At 36.6% G+C, this 16,998-nt stretch overlaps 1 protein-coding gene across 3 annotated transcripts; it reads left to right on the forward strand.

Moving 5' to 3' along the window:
* Nucleotides 1-863: 863 nt before the first annotated feature.
* MYNN (myoneurin) lies at nt 864-16,529 on the forward strand. Of its 3 annotated transcripts, XR_015240113.1 has the most exons (9): nt 864-1,009; nt 1,841-2,137; nt 6,552-7,345; nt 8,108-8,267; nt 10,522-10,700; nt 11,569-11,652; nt 12,661-12,747; nt 14,448-14,768; nt 16,388-16,529. XR_015240113.1 is itself a non-coding variant. In XM_025913214.2 (8 exons), exons 2-8 carry the CDS (start codon nt 1,872-1,874, stop codon nt 14,708-14,710), a joined length of 1,833 nt encoding a protein of 610 aa, XP_025768999.1. In that variant the 5' UTR covers nt 864-1,009; nt 1,841-1,871; the 3' UTR covers nt 14,711-16,529. The 3 variants fall into 3 exon arrangements, 2 of the variants coding, with proteins under 2 accessions (XP_025768999.1, XP_025769000.1); XM_025913214.2 differs by having other exon boundaries at nt 14,448-16,529; XM_025913215.2 differs by lacking the exon at nt 11,569-11,652 and having other exon boundaries at nt 14,448-16,529.
* Nucleotides 16,530-16,998: the final 469 nt, after the last annotated feature.

The following is a 16,998-nucleotide window of genomic DNA, read 5'->3' on the forward strand; positions in this document are numbered from 1 at the left end:
AAATCTGAATTCGATGTAAATTATTACGTTAAGACATTCCTGGTCCAGACGCAGAACCTTTTGCGGTATAAAGCCCACCTTCCTGCAATGTTGCGTGTGCCCAGGTGCCCTACTGCTTTGCCCCGCTTTCTTGCATCTCAGACTTTTTTTTTTTAATTTTTTTTCAACGTTTTTATTTATTTTTGGGACAGGGACAGAGCATGAACGGGGGAGGGGCAGAGAGAGAGGGAGACACAGAATCGGAAACAGGCTCCAGGCTCCGAGCCATCAGCCCAGAGCCCGACGGGGGGCTCGAACTCACGGACCGCGAGATCGTGACCTGGCAGAAGTGGGACGCTTAACCGACTGCGCCACCCAGGCGCCCCGCATCTCAGACTTTTAACACCAGGTAAGGATATCCTGAAAACTAAGCTACAGTTGGCTGATGCAAACACAATTAAGGGTTCTTAAGAGCTTTCGGGTACATAAACTGAAAAGGAGTGACCAGTCTCAGTTCAAAAATCCTCTCTGGCCAGGAGCCTAAGGACACAAAGCAGCTGTTCCCACTCTCGGGGGTCCCGAGAAAGGAGAGGATGATGGGAGAAACCAAGAAACTACAAGCCCCAGCATGCAGTGCGCAATCTGGCTCCCGGAAAGAGGACTTTCGGGCGGTGCTGCCCGACCTCGGCCCTGAACGCGAGATGGTGACTATCGGCAGACCAGAATGTTTAGAATGAGGAAGACAAGCGGGTCGCTGCGAATGAACCCTTAAGTCCCGTATCCATGACGTTCGCAGTTTCGCTGGAGACCCTGGTATGCAGAAGAGCGAAATCTCTGCGGGCCAGCCCGGTCCGTCCTCGCCGGTACCAGACCTCCACGGTTCCAGAGCCTCCAGCGTTTCCTCTGGACGCCCGGGCCGGATATGATGTCTCCATAGAGGAAGAAGGAAGAGGCGGAGCGGGGAGCGGTGACGTCCTTCCAAGATGGCGGAGAGAGCGTGAAGAAACTGTTGCCCCTTGATTTGCTCTAGGTGAGTCTTTCTTCACGCCCCAGCTTGTCAATCCTGCTTTCTCCGGACGCGGCGTCAGGAGTGAGCAGGCTTCATGGAGTTTGAGTTCAGGTCGAGGCGGAGATATTAACATGGAAAGCTTGGGCGAGGCAGCCCCGGTGTTGGCTTTGGCCACAACCTCTGCTGTGGGAACCCGAGGTAGTCGTGGGAGCTGGCCGAAGGGCAGTGCGGCAGAAGCCGGGAGAGACTGGCTTTGGTTGTCACTCTCCGTTGCCGTCGGGAGGGGGGATGAGAGGGGGTGTGGCCTCCTCCGGGCGAGTGACGGAACCTTGACAACTCTGGCTCTCTGCTCCTTCTCCGCCTCCTGGGCACCCGCCCCGCGTTTTGAAGCAACTGTGTGCACCACAGAAAACTAACAGGTTGTGGGGATTTGAGAGCGGTTTTAAAGAACTCATACTGTGTTTTTTTCCTCATCTGTCCAAAGGAGTCATTTCTTAGTGGTTTGTTAATTTTTTCCCCAACACATACATGCGTACTGAGCTTGGAAGTCTGGAGGTTCAACTGCTGCAAAGCGTGAAATCTTGCGGTGCTTTTTTTTCAGCTCGTGGAAGTGTTTTCACGCATCGCCGTATTATTGATGTGTCCAAACGATTGTGTTAGTTGGCCAAAGATAGACACTTAACCTTCAGCATTTTTAACTAATCTGTTTGATAAGAATTTTCTGTGGGGGCAGCGAGTGAGGACTTTATTCTTGTTCATGTTCTATGTCCCTTCTCCCCTTACCAATTGCTTGGGTGAAACGTTTGATGAAAACTTAGGGTTATTGACTTACTGTCTCTTTTTGTCTTTTAGAACAAGGGTAAAATTCCATTCTGATATCAAAATGCAGTATTCGCACCACTGTGAGCACCTTTTAGAGAGACTGAACAAACAGCGGGAAGCAGGTTTTCTTTGTGACTGCACCGTAGTGATTGGGGAATTCCAGTTTAAAGCTCATAGAAATGTCCTTGCCTCATTTAGTGAGTATTTTGGTGCGATCTACAGAAGCACTTCTGAGAACAATGTCTTCCTTGATCAGAGTCAAGTGAAGGCTGATGGATTTCAGAAACTGTTGGAGTTTATATACACAGGAACTTTAAATCTTGACAGGTAAAGTACACATTTTGTTTTCATTTCTAAAAGCTAGTCAACGGTCTTTAGAGCTAAAGTATATTTGTAGCTTTTCCATTCAGTCCCTTAACTTCATATATTGCTGTGCACAATGCTATTGTTGTTTTTAATAAAGTGTCAGTATTACTGGTTTGGGATGAACAGACTACATTTCTTAAGCGCAAAAAGCACAGATGCTAATTAGATTAAAGCCTTTTTTCTGACACATTTGATTTATGTGCTGAAGCAAAACCTGCAATTTCAGTTATGGAAACTTGAAGATCATACATAATGAATTCGAAGTGAATTCCAGTTTCCTTGGTCTTTATATTCCTCTGATCTTCTCTCTTCCTCACTCTGTCCCCTACCTCTTAACGTGCTTGAGGTAGTAGGGGAGTGTGGATGAAGAAGGATGATCCTCTGTGTTCATTTCATGTAGTCCCATTTCTAACCGTAGATAGCAATGTGCAGGACCTCTTCCTGATCTTGATTCAAGAAAATAATTTCCTTGGAGTGTAAATGGCAGTGACTCCTGTTACCTCTGGAAAGCTATTAGTACTAATGCTTACACCAGATCCAAGGTGCTAGAATGCTTCTCTGAAACGCTTAATGCTGTCACTCCACTAATGGGAAGTAGGTTCTGAGGAATTTAATAAGGCAGTCACTTGTGTCTCCCATGCATAGTGGACTGTATAATTAATTTAATCCTGATGAATTTACTAGTTGTGGAGGGAAAGGTAGAGGGGATAAAAGGAAAGAGAAACCAATCAAATTACTCCTGTCTTCTTTCCTCCATCTCTTATGGAAGTCATAATCTGACATAAACAGGTATGCTCTTTAGAATTAGATCTAGGGGCGCCTGGGTGGCTCAGTCGGTTAAGCGTCCGACTTCGGCTCAGGTCATGATCTCACAGTTGGTGAGTTCGAGCCCCGCGTCGGGCTCTGTGCTGACAGCTCAGAGCCTGGAGCCTGTTTCAGATTCTGTGTCTCCCTCTCTCTCTCTGACCCTCCCCCATTCATGCTCTGTCTCTCTCTGTCTCAAAAGTAAATAAACGTTAAAAAAAAAAAAAAAATTAAAAAAAAAAATAGAATTAGATCTAGCCTGTCAGTCACTGTATGTCTTTGAGCAAGATGCAACCTCTGAGGGCCTCAGTTTCCCCATCTGTAAAAATGAGATTGTAGTAACTCCCTTGGTATTAGTGTGAAGATCAAGGATTTACTTGAAGGCCCACTTCCCATTGAACATTAGTTTCGTTTATTTTCTCTCTTCTACTCTCCTCTCTCCCTTTAACTCCACAATTTTTGGAGAAAAATCAGGAAAGAAACAAAAAGGAAACACCTGAAATTTTGCCGTCCACTGATAATTACTATTAACATTTTGATAAAAATCTTTCATTTTCCAGATGATCTTTATATATACACATAGACATTAAGGAGAATCCTTCTCTCTGTTTTACATTGCAACTTATTGTGGAAATATACTTCTTTAAAAAGCTAGAATCAAAATGTTCCTTAATTCTTTTGAAAAGGAAACACACTATTTTTGAATTATTTTTAAATTTTAACATAATGAGATTTTCAAGTCATTTCTCTGTGGGTTGATTAAAGGAACACACGAGTGTCAGATTAATCTACATGACAAATTATTTAAATTTACTGAATAGTTGACTCTACAGGTGCCTCATCTAAATATTTAGAGCACATTATGTAAAATAACCACAAAACCGGTGAATTTTGCTTGATCTTCAACTTAATAGTTTCCCATTCTCAATTAACTTTTCCAAATAATCTTGAATTGATTTGAACACACTGAAGAGCAGCTTACTTTGAGCCTTCATGCAAAGCACCAGTGTGAAAAAGAGCCAGATTTTTGTTCAGTCTTTTTTGATACATACCTTTCCTGGGAACTAGTTGTTTGAGCCCCACCACAAATGTGAGAAGACTTACATCAAAAGTAGAAAGTGTATAATTCAGTGATTAAACTTAGTGAAGAAACCAAAATAATAGAGAATTAAGTGGACTCAGGAGCCAGATTACCTTGGTCAAATCTTATTCTAACCTCTGTGATCTTGGATGAATTACTTAATGTCTTTGTACATCTGAGCCTTCATTTGTACGTAAAATGGGATTATTACAGATTGCAGAGACCTGTCTTGAGGATTAAATAAACTATTCATGTAAAGCATTTAGCCACATACCTTGTAGCATGTAATTAAATGACTTTCGGTGACTGTTCAAAAGATGAAAGCAGGTTTGCAAGCACTGTAACTTCATGCTTGTAAACAAAAGCAGATTAGTCATTGGTGTAAGCAACTGCTGATTGGTTCTCTTAAGTGTAACTGAGATTATAGTTTGTTTATGAAATAGATGAATAATTGGTATGAAATACTGTGTCAGTACTGAACAATTAGTGTGCATCTCAGTGCTAGTTTATATTGGTCTTAAAGGCTACCAGACCTTGTTATGTGTTTGGTAGTTCACTGTATGGATCACTAAGCACAATTATAATTTGAGACCTAAGTATAATGAGTGATAAATTTGGTTTCATTCTAGTGCTGTCTCTCATTTATTGTAATAATAATAGACTATGTAACAAAATTAATAAAAATGCTTAAGGACAAAGGTAACATTTTTAGAAAGTGACAGTGCTACTGTATGCATGCTAAAAATATTTTGTATAAAAGATGAACAAGATTGTGTTTATATTTGGGCTGTTTGTGTTATATCTTTGCAAATATAGAATTAACTCCATTACAAAGATCATCCGTTATGTATTCCAAAATTATAGCTAAGGGACATAAGAAATCTTTAATATTTTCTTATCTAGGGGAAAGACTCCATTTGCAAATAGATTATATTCTTAAAGTTTATTTATACTATATTTAGGAACTTTAGGTATATTTTCCTAGAGAATAAAATGTTCCCTAAACTTGTGATTAGGTTTCCAAACGGGCCTATACATCTATTTAATCTATAATGAGCTGAGAAAATAACTCTGTGTATAATAAAAGGCAATTTTTTAAAAGCCAATGGAAAACTAAATTTAAAAAGAGGAAACATACAGGTGCCACTTGAGGTAAAGAAGTTTTCATCAGTTGATGAGAAAATGGATAGAGATCTGTAAATACTGTAGTATACCTTCAAAGACCTGAGTGGTTCATGAGCTAGTTAATGTTTAATTTCATTTCAAATTTTACTCTTCTTAAAAAAAATAAAGATATATTAATAGCACTATAATTGTATTATCAGCTATGACTAAAACTTTTTTCTGGCTCATATAATCATGTGGGGGAAAAAGAAAAGATTTTTTAAATTTTTTTCTGAAGAGTTAAATAATATTTGGGGAAAAGAGCAGGAAGATTACTTGAAGGGGGTGTGTGTGTGTGTGTGTGTGTGTGTGTGTGTGTGTGTGTGTATGTGTGTATGTATGTATCCATCCTCAGATAATTATAAAAGGGTCCTATTTTCATGTTAATACCAACTCAACTCTCAGATTTTATAGCTAAGAAAAGCAAAGTGCCAACAGGTGCTGACTTACCCTAATTAGCTCACCTAGTAATGCCAGAGCCAGTGCTAGAGTAATCAAACAATTTTTCACTACATTGTAAACTTTTGGAGTGCAGGGACTATTTCTTATTTCTCAATATCCCTCTTAGTGTACCGCACATGGTAGATGCTCAGTAAATACTGACTAGAATGTTGAACAGGGTGAACTTAAGTCTTTCTATATAGTTCTAATAATGACCGACTCTCCAACTAACATGGGTTGAGTATCACACACAGGCGAGAGGGTTGTTAGAGCTTTCTGAAACCTTGTTCCATTGAAGCGTAATCAGTAAACCAGCAGCACTGGCATCACCAGCAACTGTGTTAGAAATGCAGACACTTGGGTCCCGTCACAGATCTACTGAACCTGAATCCTCATTTAACAAGATACCTGGGTGACTCACATGCACGGGAAAGTTTGAGAAGCGCTGTTAAAGTCCCTCACAGGGGAGCAGAGGAAGGTAGGAAACAGTTTTTTAGACTCTTGCTGTTGCCAATCCCAGAAAAGGTAGTTGCTATCTGAATAGGCCTCAGGATGAATGGGAGGAGGCAATAAGTTGCCAACAGCTACTTTTGTGTTCCAAGTGTTTTTTAAAACACAGATATTTTAACATTTTCTTATAGTGGTACATTTGTGGTTATGAGTAACCATTATTTTTCATCTTTTGAAGTTCTGTAAAACTGGAGATTTTTGCCTAAAGATTATTCTGAATGAATGAATTTTTGTAAATTTATTCTTTCAGTTATGCCTTTTTCATCATTCTGCTTCGTTAGGTCTTTAAAAGACATTGAAATATATGTGCAGCTCTGTTTCACAAATAGTTTTTATTTGTTCAGAATATTGTCATTTAGCCTTGTTTCCTTACAGTTGGAATGTTAAAGAAATTCATCAGGCTGCTGACTATCTCAAAGTGGAAGAGGTGGTCACTAAATGTAAAATAAAGATGGAAGATTTTGCTTTTATTGCTAATCCCTCTTCTACAGAGATATCTAGTATTACTGGAAACATTGAATTGAATCAACAGACTTGTCTCCTTACTCTACGGGATTATAACAGTCGGGAAAAATCAGAAGTGTCTACAGATTTAGTTCAGGCAAATCCTAAACAAGGGGCTTTAGCAAAGAAGTCATCTCAAACGAAAAAGAAGAAGAAGGCCTTCAACTCCCAGAAAACAGGACAGAATAAAACAGTGCAATATCCCAGTGACATTTTAGAGAATGCATCTGTTGAATTATTCTTAGATGCAAATAAATTGTCCAGTCCTGTAATAGAACAAGTTGCACAAAGAAATGATAATTCAGAACTCGAGTTGACATCAGTTGTGGAAAATACTTTTCCAGCACAAGATATTGTGCAAACTGTTACAGTGAAACGGAAACGTGGAAAATCACAGCCAAACTGTGCTCTGAAAGAACATTCTATGTCTAATATAGCCAGTGTCAAGAATTCTTATGAGCTGGAGAGCTCTGGGGAAGAGCTGGATCAGAGGTATTCCAAGGCCAAGCCAATGTGTAACACATGTGGGAAAGTGTTTTCAGAAGCCAGCAGCTTGAGAAGGCACATGAGAATACATAAAGGAGTTAAACCTTATGTCTGCCACTTGTGTGGAAAGGCATTTACGCAATGTAACCAGCTGAAAACGCATGTAAGAACTCATACAGGTAAGACTGGTTTGTGGGAGATATAATTGCTTTTATACTGTGACTGAAATAATATTTTTGTACAGTACATATTAATATACAGTGTTGACTGTGACCAACATTTGGTATATACTTGTATTCACAAAAATATTTGTTCAGCATGTTAAGACTGTTGAAAATTTCTTTGTAATTGTGACCAAGTATTTAATGGCTATTTTGTTTTATTGCAGCTGATACTCTGAAGTCCTAATGTATGACCTGTGTATACCATTTTCCTTCATAGTTAAAATGAACATATACTTGATTCTAGCTTGCTAAGTATTTAACAGAGACAAAGATTAAGAGAACTGATAAAGGGGAAAAGTAATTACAACTCAGTACAGTTCTCAGATTTTGCCAGTACATCTCACCTCCTGCTTCCTAATCTTTGTCAACTTCTGAACACGTTTCTTAGCATTACATACACATTTCATTCTTCAGCCTCTGCATTTACTTTTGTTTGGTACACTTAGATTTGTACCTTTTAAGATGCAATATGTATTTCTTTCATTGACCACCTTTTCACTATTATGAATTGAGAAACATTGATTTCTTTTAATTCTATCAAGGTTTTGATAGTTGATCTGGAAGAAAGGTTCTGTTTGCTTTATTACTTCTAGCAGTTAACAATTTCCGAATACTGAAAATAGTACTGTTGATGAACTCTTTTGAAAGCCTATGTGGCTTAAGCAACTAAAACAATATCTCCTTTTAAATATAAATTTTATTTGCTTGTTCTTTTAGGTGAGAAGCCATACAAATGTGAATTGTGTGATAAAGGATTTGCTCAGAAATGCCAGCTAGTCTTCCATAGTCGTATGCATCATGGTGAGGAAAAACCCTATAAATGTGATGTATGCAATTTACAATTTGCAACTTCTAGCAATCTCAAGATTCATGCAAGGTAAAAAAAAAAAAAAAAAAAAAGTTGTTTGATCTTTAAGTCTGGCATTCACCTTAGTCTTATGAATAGACTACTGTGTTAGTATTCAAGACGGTAGAGTTCTAGTTGTGGTTCTACCATTAAATTTTCTTAGCATAGTGAAGGAACCAGAGGAAGCCATGGTGGCTGGAGGGGAGTAAGTGAAGGAGAGAAATAAGATCAGAATGAGAAATAGGTGATATGATCTTGCTTGCATTTTTTTTTTTTTTTATCTTGCTTACATTTTAAGGGGTGGCTCTGGCTGCTATATTGGAAAACAATTGTAAGATTGCAAGAATGGAAGCAAAATTAATAGGAAGCTATAGATAAAATCCAAGTGAGAGTGATGATGATTTAGGCCACAGTGATGGCAATGGAAGAGATAAGTAGTAGTCAGATTCTGGACATATTTTTAAAGAATTTGCCGCAGATTGGATGTGGGGTATGATAGAAAAGAGGGTAGAATCAAAGATTCTGAGATTTATAGCCTGAGCACATGAAAAGATGGAATTACCATGAACTGAAATGGAAGAGAGTTGTGGATTAGAGCAGTTTAAGAGGGCGTGTAGGCATTTTGAGCAGAGATCTGAATATGTTAAATTTGAGCTATTAGTCATCTGAATGGAGATGTACAATAGACAGTTGGTTATGTAAGTCTGTAATTCAGGGGACTGGTTTGAGCTGAAGATACAAATTTGGGAGTCTTCAGCATATAGATAATATTTAAAGCTGTAATACTGAATGAGGTCACCAAGAAAATGAATGTGGATAGAGAAGCAATCAAAAGGACTGAATCATGAGGCACTCTAATCTTAAAAAATTCTGGGAGATAGTCAAGAACCAGCAGAGGTAACTAGCCAATATAGGAAGAAAACCAACAGTAGACTGCCCTGGAATCCCAGTGAAGGAAATTATTCCAGAAGAGAACAATCAGTTTTGTCAAATTTGGTGATACAGAGGTGAAGATTGAGACTTAACTGTTGGATTTTTTTTTTTTTTAATTTTTTTTTTTTTCAACGTTTTTTATTTATTTTGGGACAGAGAGAGACAGAGCATGAACGGGGGAGGGGCAGAGAGAGAGGGAGACACAGAATCGGAAACAGGCTCCAGGCTCTGAGCCATCAGCCCAGAGCCTGACGCGGGGCTCGAACTCACGGAGCGCGAGATCGTGACCTGGCTGAAGTCGGACGCTTAACCGACTGCGCCACCCAGGCGCCCCTGTTGGATTTACCAAAGTGAGAGGTCAGCAGTGCTCTCAACAAAAGCAATGTTAGTTGTGACTAGTAGAGAAAAATTAAAGTGGAACAGTTGGAGACTCAAATTTTTGATAAAGAGGAGCCAAGAAATGGAGGAGCAAGAGAGGTCAAGGTTTTTTTGTTTTGTTTTGTTTTTATGTTTATTTTTGAGACAGAGAGAGAGAGCCAGAGCCAGAGTGTGAGCAGGGGAGGGGCAGGGAGAGGGGGAGACACAGAATCGAAAGCTGGCTCCAGGCTCTGAGCTGTCAGCACAGAGCCCGACGCGGGGCTTGAACCCACTAACCTCTAGATCATGACCTGAGCCAAAGTCCGATGCTTGACTGACTGAGCCACTTAGGTGCCCCAAAGGGTCTTTTTTTTAAAGATCAAAGACATCAGTATATTTGTATGGGAAAAAGGAACTGTGGAGGAAATTATAGGAGTGTTACCATTGAGTAGGAAAGAGATAATATCTTAAGTATGCAAATGGGAGTGTTTGGATTCAGATGAATTGTCACCCTCCTGTTAGAGTTAATGAGAACAACAGATACATAGGTACAGATGCCTATAGGTGGAAGGTTGAGATGGTAGAAATTTTCTTCTGATTGCTTAAATTTTTCTCAGTAAAACAGGAAGCAAGGACATCAGCTAAAGATAAGGATGGATGAGGAGTTGCTGGAGGTTTAAGGAAAGAGTTTTAAAGAGTGAGTGAATGGACAAGTGAAAATAATTGCCTGCGGTATTAGGGACACACTTGACAACCATATAAAGATGACGGCAAAATTTTTTTAACTTACCTTAGAACTAATGTTTTTATAACATTATGCCAAAACATTTATTTTTGATTTGTATACATTGAAACTGTTGATTTTAAGTATATATTCTTGGTCTGTTAATATGAAATAAAATACTACATGAAAAATTGCATAAAATGCTTATTATATAGATTGGATCCAAATTGTTTTACTTACCACTATATAACTTTATTTATTTACTAATAGGAAGCATAGTGGAGAGAAGCCATATGTCTGTGATAGGTGTGGACAGAGATTTGCTCAAGCCAGCACATTGACCTATCATGTTCGTAGGCATACTGGAGAAAAGCCGTATGTGTGTGATACTTGTGGGAAGGCATTTGCTGTCTCTAGTTCTCTTATCACTCATTCTCGAAAACATACAGGTAAGAATTTGACAGAGATGTTTAAAATAAGGAAAGTTGTAAAAAGAAAGGGAAATTGAGCCCTTACAGAAAGTAGATTATAGATTTTGTTGTGTATCTGTTGTGTGCGTGCTTCTTGAAGCCTTTTGTGTTTGTGGTTTTCACATAAATATTAGCTATAAAAGCAGACTTATTTTCTAAGATAGTACACAGTGGATGGAATTTTTTAATTATGTAACTATATACGTTAAAAATCAGGTAATTTTGACGGTATATAAACTTGAGTTGAAATGTATTTTATGACCTTAGAAAAACCCCCTTAGCCTCTTGTTTCACTTCCCTTGGATAAAACAGTAGAGTGAAATTAAGGGGTGAAGGTGGGTTTAGGTAGAACATTGATTTTTATGACTTTTTAGGACTTTTCCTATGCAGACATTCTGAGATTCACAAATTAAACAGCTACTTCAAGTGCAAAATACCAGTTTTGAAGCACGTTATACTCAAAGATTTTCAGTTTTGATAGAGTACCTCTTAAAATAGATCTTTCCTAAATAATTTTATTCCTCTTAATAATATAGTAGATAGCAAGAACTAAAGTCCTGGATTGATGAATTTTTAATCACATTTGTAATCATAAAAATTGAACTTCTTGCCCAACTCTAGTCTACTAGAAGGATGTTTGCAGAAAGTTTTATTATATGAAAAGCATCAGGTTACATGAACAGTGTAATTACTAATCTAAGTTGGATCACACTGAAGATACCTCTAAAATACAATATAAAGAGGTTTTAATTCAGTATTTTAGAACAGGTTACTTTAGATTATTGTAATTGATAAAATATTATATTGGTATAGTACACCACTTCGCTATCTTTTATTTTCCATCTAGGTGAAAAACCATACATATGTGGTATTTGTGGGAAAAGTTTTATTTCCTCAGGAGAGCTCAACAAACACTTTCGATCCCATACAGGTCTGTGTTTAGGGAGAACGTATTATTTTTTGTTCTCTCTAATTTCTTTTTATGTAAACCTTGACTTTTAAACCATTATGGACTATATGGTTTCTAGTCGTACTCTACCTATAGCAATATTTTAATGTATAACTATCAACTTTCTGTTTGCTTTGTTTCTTTAGTTATTTGGAGTAGTGTTAATTAAGTTGGGTCTAGAATTGTATAGATTTTCTAAAAAATATGCCAGATAATAATAGTTTTTAGATGACTTAGATTAAATTGCAAAGATGTACCAAGAAATGAAAAGGAATATAGAATACCAAGATAATACTAGATTTTCTTATCAAGTAGTGTTCAGTAAGCAAGTTTTTAGAATGAAAGAATTGACATGTTTCTTGTAAGAGTATTGTATAATATGAAGAAAATATGGAACAAAAAAAAATTAAAACAAGGGAAAATGCCACTTTGAAGATGGACTCTCTTCATTTTCTTTGTCATTTTAAAAATTATTTCTCGCTATTCCTATCTAGAATACTATGAGCCCCTAGTAGACATTTAATAAATTTATTGGCGGCTTCTCTACTCTTAGGCTTCATAGTTTGTAAAGCATTGAACAGTTCTTATTCAAAGGAATTGTAATTTTGTAGCATTTTATTCTGTCACTGTTTGTACAGGATTTTCTAATTTGTAGGCTGCCAGAAAGCAGAAATATTTACACATTTTCCCCCAGCTGTTCCTCTTAGTATCTGGCATATAACTGGCACTCACTAAATGTCTAATAGTTATAAGAGTAAGTTAAATTTCTCTCAACAAAAGGGCTCAATTTTTCCTGAAATGGGGATGCTTAGTATAATAGAGCGCCTAATGTGTATGGAAGTTTTTGACTATATTATAACCACGTGACTAAATGGTAATTTGAAACTAAACTTAAACAGTACAGTAATGTTTACACTGCATTCGTAAACATTGATATTTTTGTCTTAGCCTCAAAAATATTGAGTTTAAACTTTTTAACTTGCTTTTCAGGAGAAAGGCCATTTATCTGCGAATTATGTGGAAATTCTTACACAGATATTAAAAATTTAAAGAAGCACAAAACAAAAGTCCATTCCGGTAAATGTTTGTGTTTTTTTAAAAATTTAGGGCTCTCATAATGGTGCTACTCCTAAAATGTTGAGATGCGCATTGTAACAGTTTAAATTAGATACGTATTTTTAAAAACTAGATAAATACATATTAGGAAGGTAGCTTTATAATTTGTAGATAAGTTCACTAGAAATTTCTTTCCATATTGACCGTCTAATAAACAGTACTTGAAATATTTCCTCTTTTAAAAACCTGATTTATGAAGTTACAAGAAAGAAAGAATATATAAACAAAACGTGTATCACTATTCTCCAGACTAGAGTCTGGGTTACCTGGGGATTAGTTATGCGACAAAAAGGGCATCATGAACACATGAATCCAGAAACATGTAAGAGAAAGTAGGGAAATGGGTAGCTCCAAACTGTTACATAAAAATGAAAAGCCAGACTATAAAATTTAAGTCTGTTGCTTAAAATGAATCCTTGAAAAAGTTTCACTATGTTTGTCATAATTAAAAACAAAATACTAGGCTTTTTCAGTGTATAGAGATGTTAACAAGTCTTTGATAGTAAACAGCGACATCATAAGGATTAAGAAGTAACATGTGAAAACTGCAATGTGAGTAATTCAACAAACGTTAAATGCCTCTGCATCCAAAGTACACATAACTGCAGAATAATACGAAGTTGAAAAACGCACAGTCTTAGTCCTCAAAGAGTTTACAATCTGGTGTAGGAGACGAGAAATCTAAATATAGAACTGTGATTACAAGACAAAATGTAGGGTATAGTAGAGACAGAAGTGCTAAAGAAGAGATTAAGTCCTTCTGAGGTGAGTACCGGAAAAACTTAATTCTAGGGAACTTGAAGGAGAGAGAGGGGTTCAGAAAATGGAGATGGGAAAAGGAGGGTTCCTCCCAGGCAGAGAGAATATTGTAAAGGGAGTCACCGGGATAAGGAAGTGCAGGTTGTATTGGCTGGTTGAACTGAAGAGTAGTTAGGCAAGAACAGAATTCTAGTTTTATGAAAGCAAATATGCAGTTTTATCTAATGAAACATTGAAATCATGTAAAAACTTTGGGGTGGCAGAAGCATGGTAAAGCTCATGGAAAATTTGAAGGCAAAAGTGTATCATAATCGGTGTGATAATTTATGCCCTTGAGCAGAATTTCTCACTTCTGAAAAATATACAAAAGTGCTGTATCTCTGAACTTGAACTCAGAGAATAGTATGAACTACTCATTAATACGTTCAGAGAACAAATCTGTTATGTGGATTTTATTGGCACTATTAAAGTGCCACTTTAGTGGCACTATTATTAAGTACTTTGAAGGAATCAGAGAAGTATAATTTGACATTTACCCTTGAGGAGTTTAGTCTGAGAATAGAGGCCATACCAGTACGAAGCAGAATGTTCAGTAGCAATAAGAGACAGATGTCACAAGGTAGTATACAAAAAATTGACAAGTGAGTGATAAAATAGTAACAGCTCACCCTTGTCTAGAACAGTTAAATCCCTTTTAAGTTCAAGTTGGTGCTTAAACCTAAGCTTGAGGCCCATATTGGACTTGTGTAAATAATGAGGGTAAATCAGTATAAGAGAAACAGCGTGAGTAAAGCTGTGGAGGTTGGAATGTAAGTTCTGGGAATGGTAAGCAGATTTAGTCTATCTAAGAGTTTTTGTTTTGTTTCCAAAGATAGCATAAATTTCTTTCTCTTCTATTTCAGGTGCAGATAAACTTCTAGATTCTAGTATAGAGGATCATCCGTTGAATGAACAAGATTCTATACAAAAAAGTCCTTTATCAGAAACACTGGATGTGAAGCCTTCTGATATGACTTTACCACTATCTCTTCCGCTTGGAACTGAGGACCACCACATCCTTCTGCCTGTCACAGATAACCAGTCTCCTACATCAGATACGTTGTTGAGATCAACTGTGAATGGATATTCAGAACCACAGTTGATTTTTTTACAGCAATTATACTGACTTTGTGAGGAATATGGAATTGCTAAGACGTCTTTGGTAGTAAACATAAACATCTCTGGTAAGGTGCATATATTCATATTAAATTAGCATTCATTTGAGTTGTGACCATTATTTTCCATTCAGCTGAAGTAAACACCTGATGCTGCATCATAACTGCAATGCTTGTTTTGATTTTTGGCTTCTATGCCTAGATTATAAACATGACATGTTAAGGAGTGAGTTATACTAAAGTAGCACTATTTTGAATGGATGAGTTTTTTCTCTTAGAGCTGCCTTAATTCATTTTTATTTTGCATTTTAAATTGCTTTTCATTTATTTAAGCGGAATCTTTCCATTTATATGAGTCAGTTTTGACCTGCGGGATTTTTTAGTTTTTTCCCCTCAAAATTTAAGCAAAATCTATGATAGTATCAGGCCAATAGTGTTGCTGTACCAAGTCCCATAGACCAGTACATAAACTATGGGGGGAAAGTGAATTTTCATTCTTCTACTTAAGAGAATTTAGGTACTGAATAAGAATTGTGCTGTTTCTCTATTAATATATTCCATTGGAGGTAACTTTTCTAATGACACAAAAAGAAGTGTTTTTCTTAAAAGCTAGAAAACTGTATATACATTTTTGTTCATTTAGGCCTCAGAATTCTGGAGAAAAGCAGTGATCAGTACATTTGAGTTATCCAAGACTACATTTATTTGCAAAATGAGTTTTAAATAGGTCATATGGTATTTTTATCTTAATAAAGACAGCTTCAAAATTTGATTCAGGTTATGTTTTAATAGGTTTCTAGATTACTGGAGATGAGGAAAATATGAATTTTGAAGATTTTTGATAAGCCTTGCTACACCTGTTACGCACTTTTTAAAATACTAAGTTCCAAAAAGAATTTTTTAAATGTAAACCTAATGCGTACGCTAAATCACTTGGCTTCTCAGTTGACACGTTGTAATTACATAAAGAATTAAGAAATTAGCTTCATTTATCAGTGAACATTTGACTTACCAGAAAGCCAGTTTGCTAAATATTTTACATTTTTCTATAAGTTTTGAGTTTAAAATTTTATGAATCAAACCACAACATTTGGTTGTTGTCAGACTGCCTACAGTAGTCTGTCTTCTTCTTACTGAATGTAAAAAATTCAGTATCATTTTGATATTTACTTCCCCATCCCACTTTTCCCACATAATTCATTTATATTACTGCCTGATCTTTGGACATTAAATTACCAGTTCCACAGAGTGAGTTCCTATGCTGCTGATCAAACACCATGGTGACATTATTTCTTATTTCTGCCATGCATTAGTTGTGGCTTATTTTCTGTAATAAAGTTAACGTGAGGTTTGGGGTTTTTTTGATATTGATTTCCTTAATTGAATTTTCTCTGGCATCCTAGTCAGAAGAACCAACTAGAAGAGGATGTAATGAGACTACTTAATTCTTGTACACTGTAGAGATGGCCACCGTTTCGCAGCACACTCACCATTTTCGCAGTAGTTTGCCACCAGTGGGACTGACTTCACAGTTTGAAATATTCCCTTTGTGTAATATACATCAAATTTAGGATTTAACTATTTATCTAAGAAATCTAATTATGCTTGTGTATTAATATGCTGGGTTTAAATACAATTTACAAAGTTATAAAATGTTCAGCTAATCTATTCTGGCTTAAATTCAATAGGAATTTATTGGAATGTGAAGAAATTAAAGAAAATTAAAAGACTCAGCCTCTTTAAGAAGTCTGCTGAAATGGAGAGGTTAAATTTAATTCACATCTTCATTAATCCAAGCATCTAAAGAATAAAATTTCAAAAATGGCTACAGTGATGTCAAAATTTTATGAGAGCTGTAGTTACCAAATTTCTTCTAATAATGGTAATTAGCATTTTATATAGATTAGTCCTCAGATTCATTATTTTTAATATTATTGGATTGGAATGGGTAAGGTTGATTTACTGTGTTTTGTCTCCATCACGTTATCTGCTTCATAACTAAAATACTTTCTTTTAAAATTGACATGTCTCGGTCTTCCAGAGTGACATGTGAGAAATCTTGAAGGCTGAGGTCCCTGTCTTGTCATTCTTCTCATAATGCTATACAATTTTTTATGATAATATGCTTATATTTTAGTTGTATCTGGTGTCATTTTAACACTCAGTTACCGTTTAAATAAGTCTGGTTTTAAATATATTTGTTACAATGCAGTTTTGGGAAAGGTCTATTCTTAACTAAATATTATTACGTTTTTGAAAGTGTTTAGGATGTTGAAGCTCTCACTGAGAAATTATTTTC

This window comes from Puma concolor, chromosome C2 (genome assembly GCF_028749965.1).
Source record: "Puma concolor isolate L17-30 chromosome C2, mPumCon1.1.hap2, whole genome shotgun sequence".
Classification (NCBI taxonomy): Eukaryota; Metazoa; Chordata; class Mammalia; order Carnivora; family Felidae; genus Puma; species Puma concolor.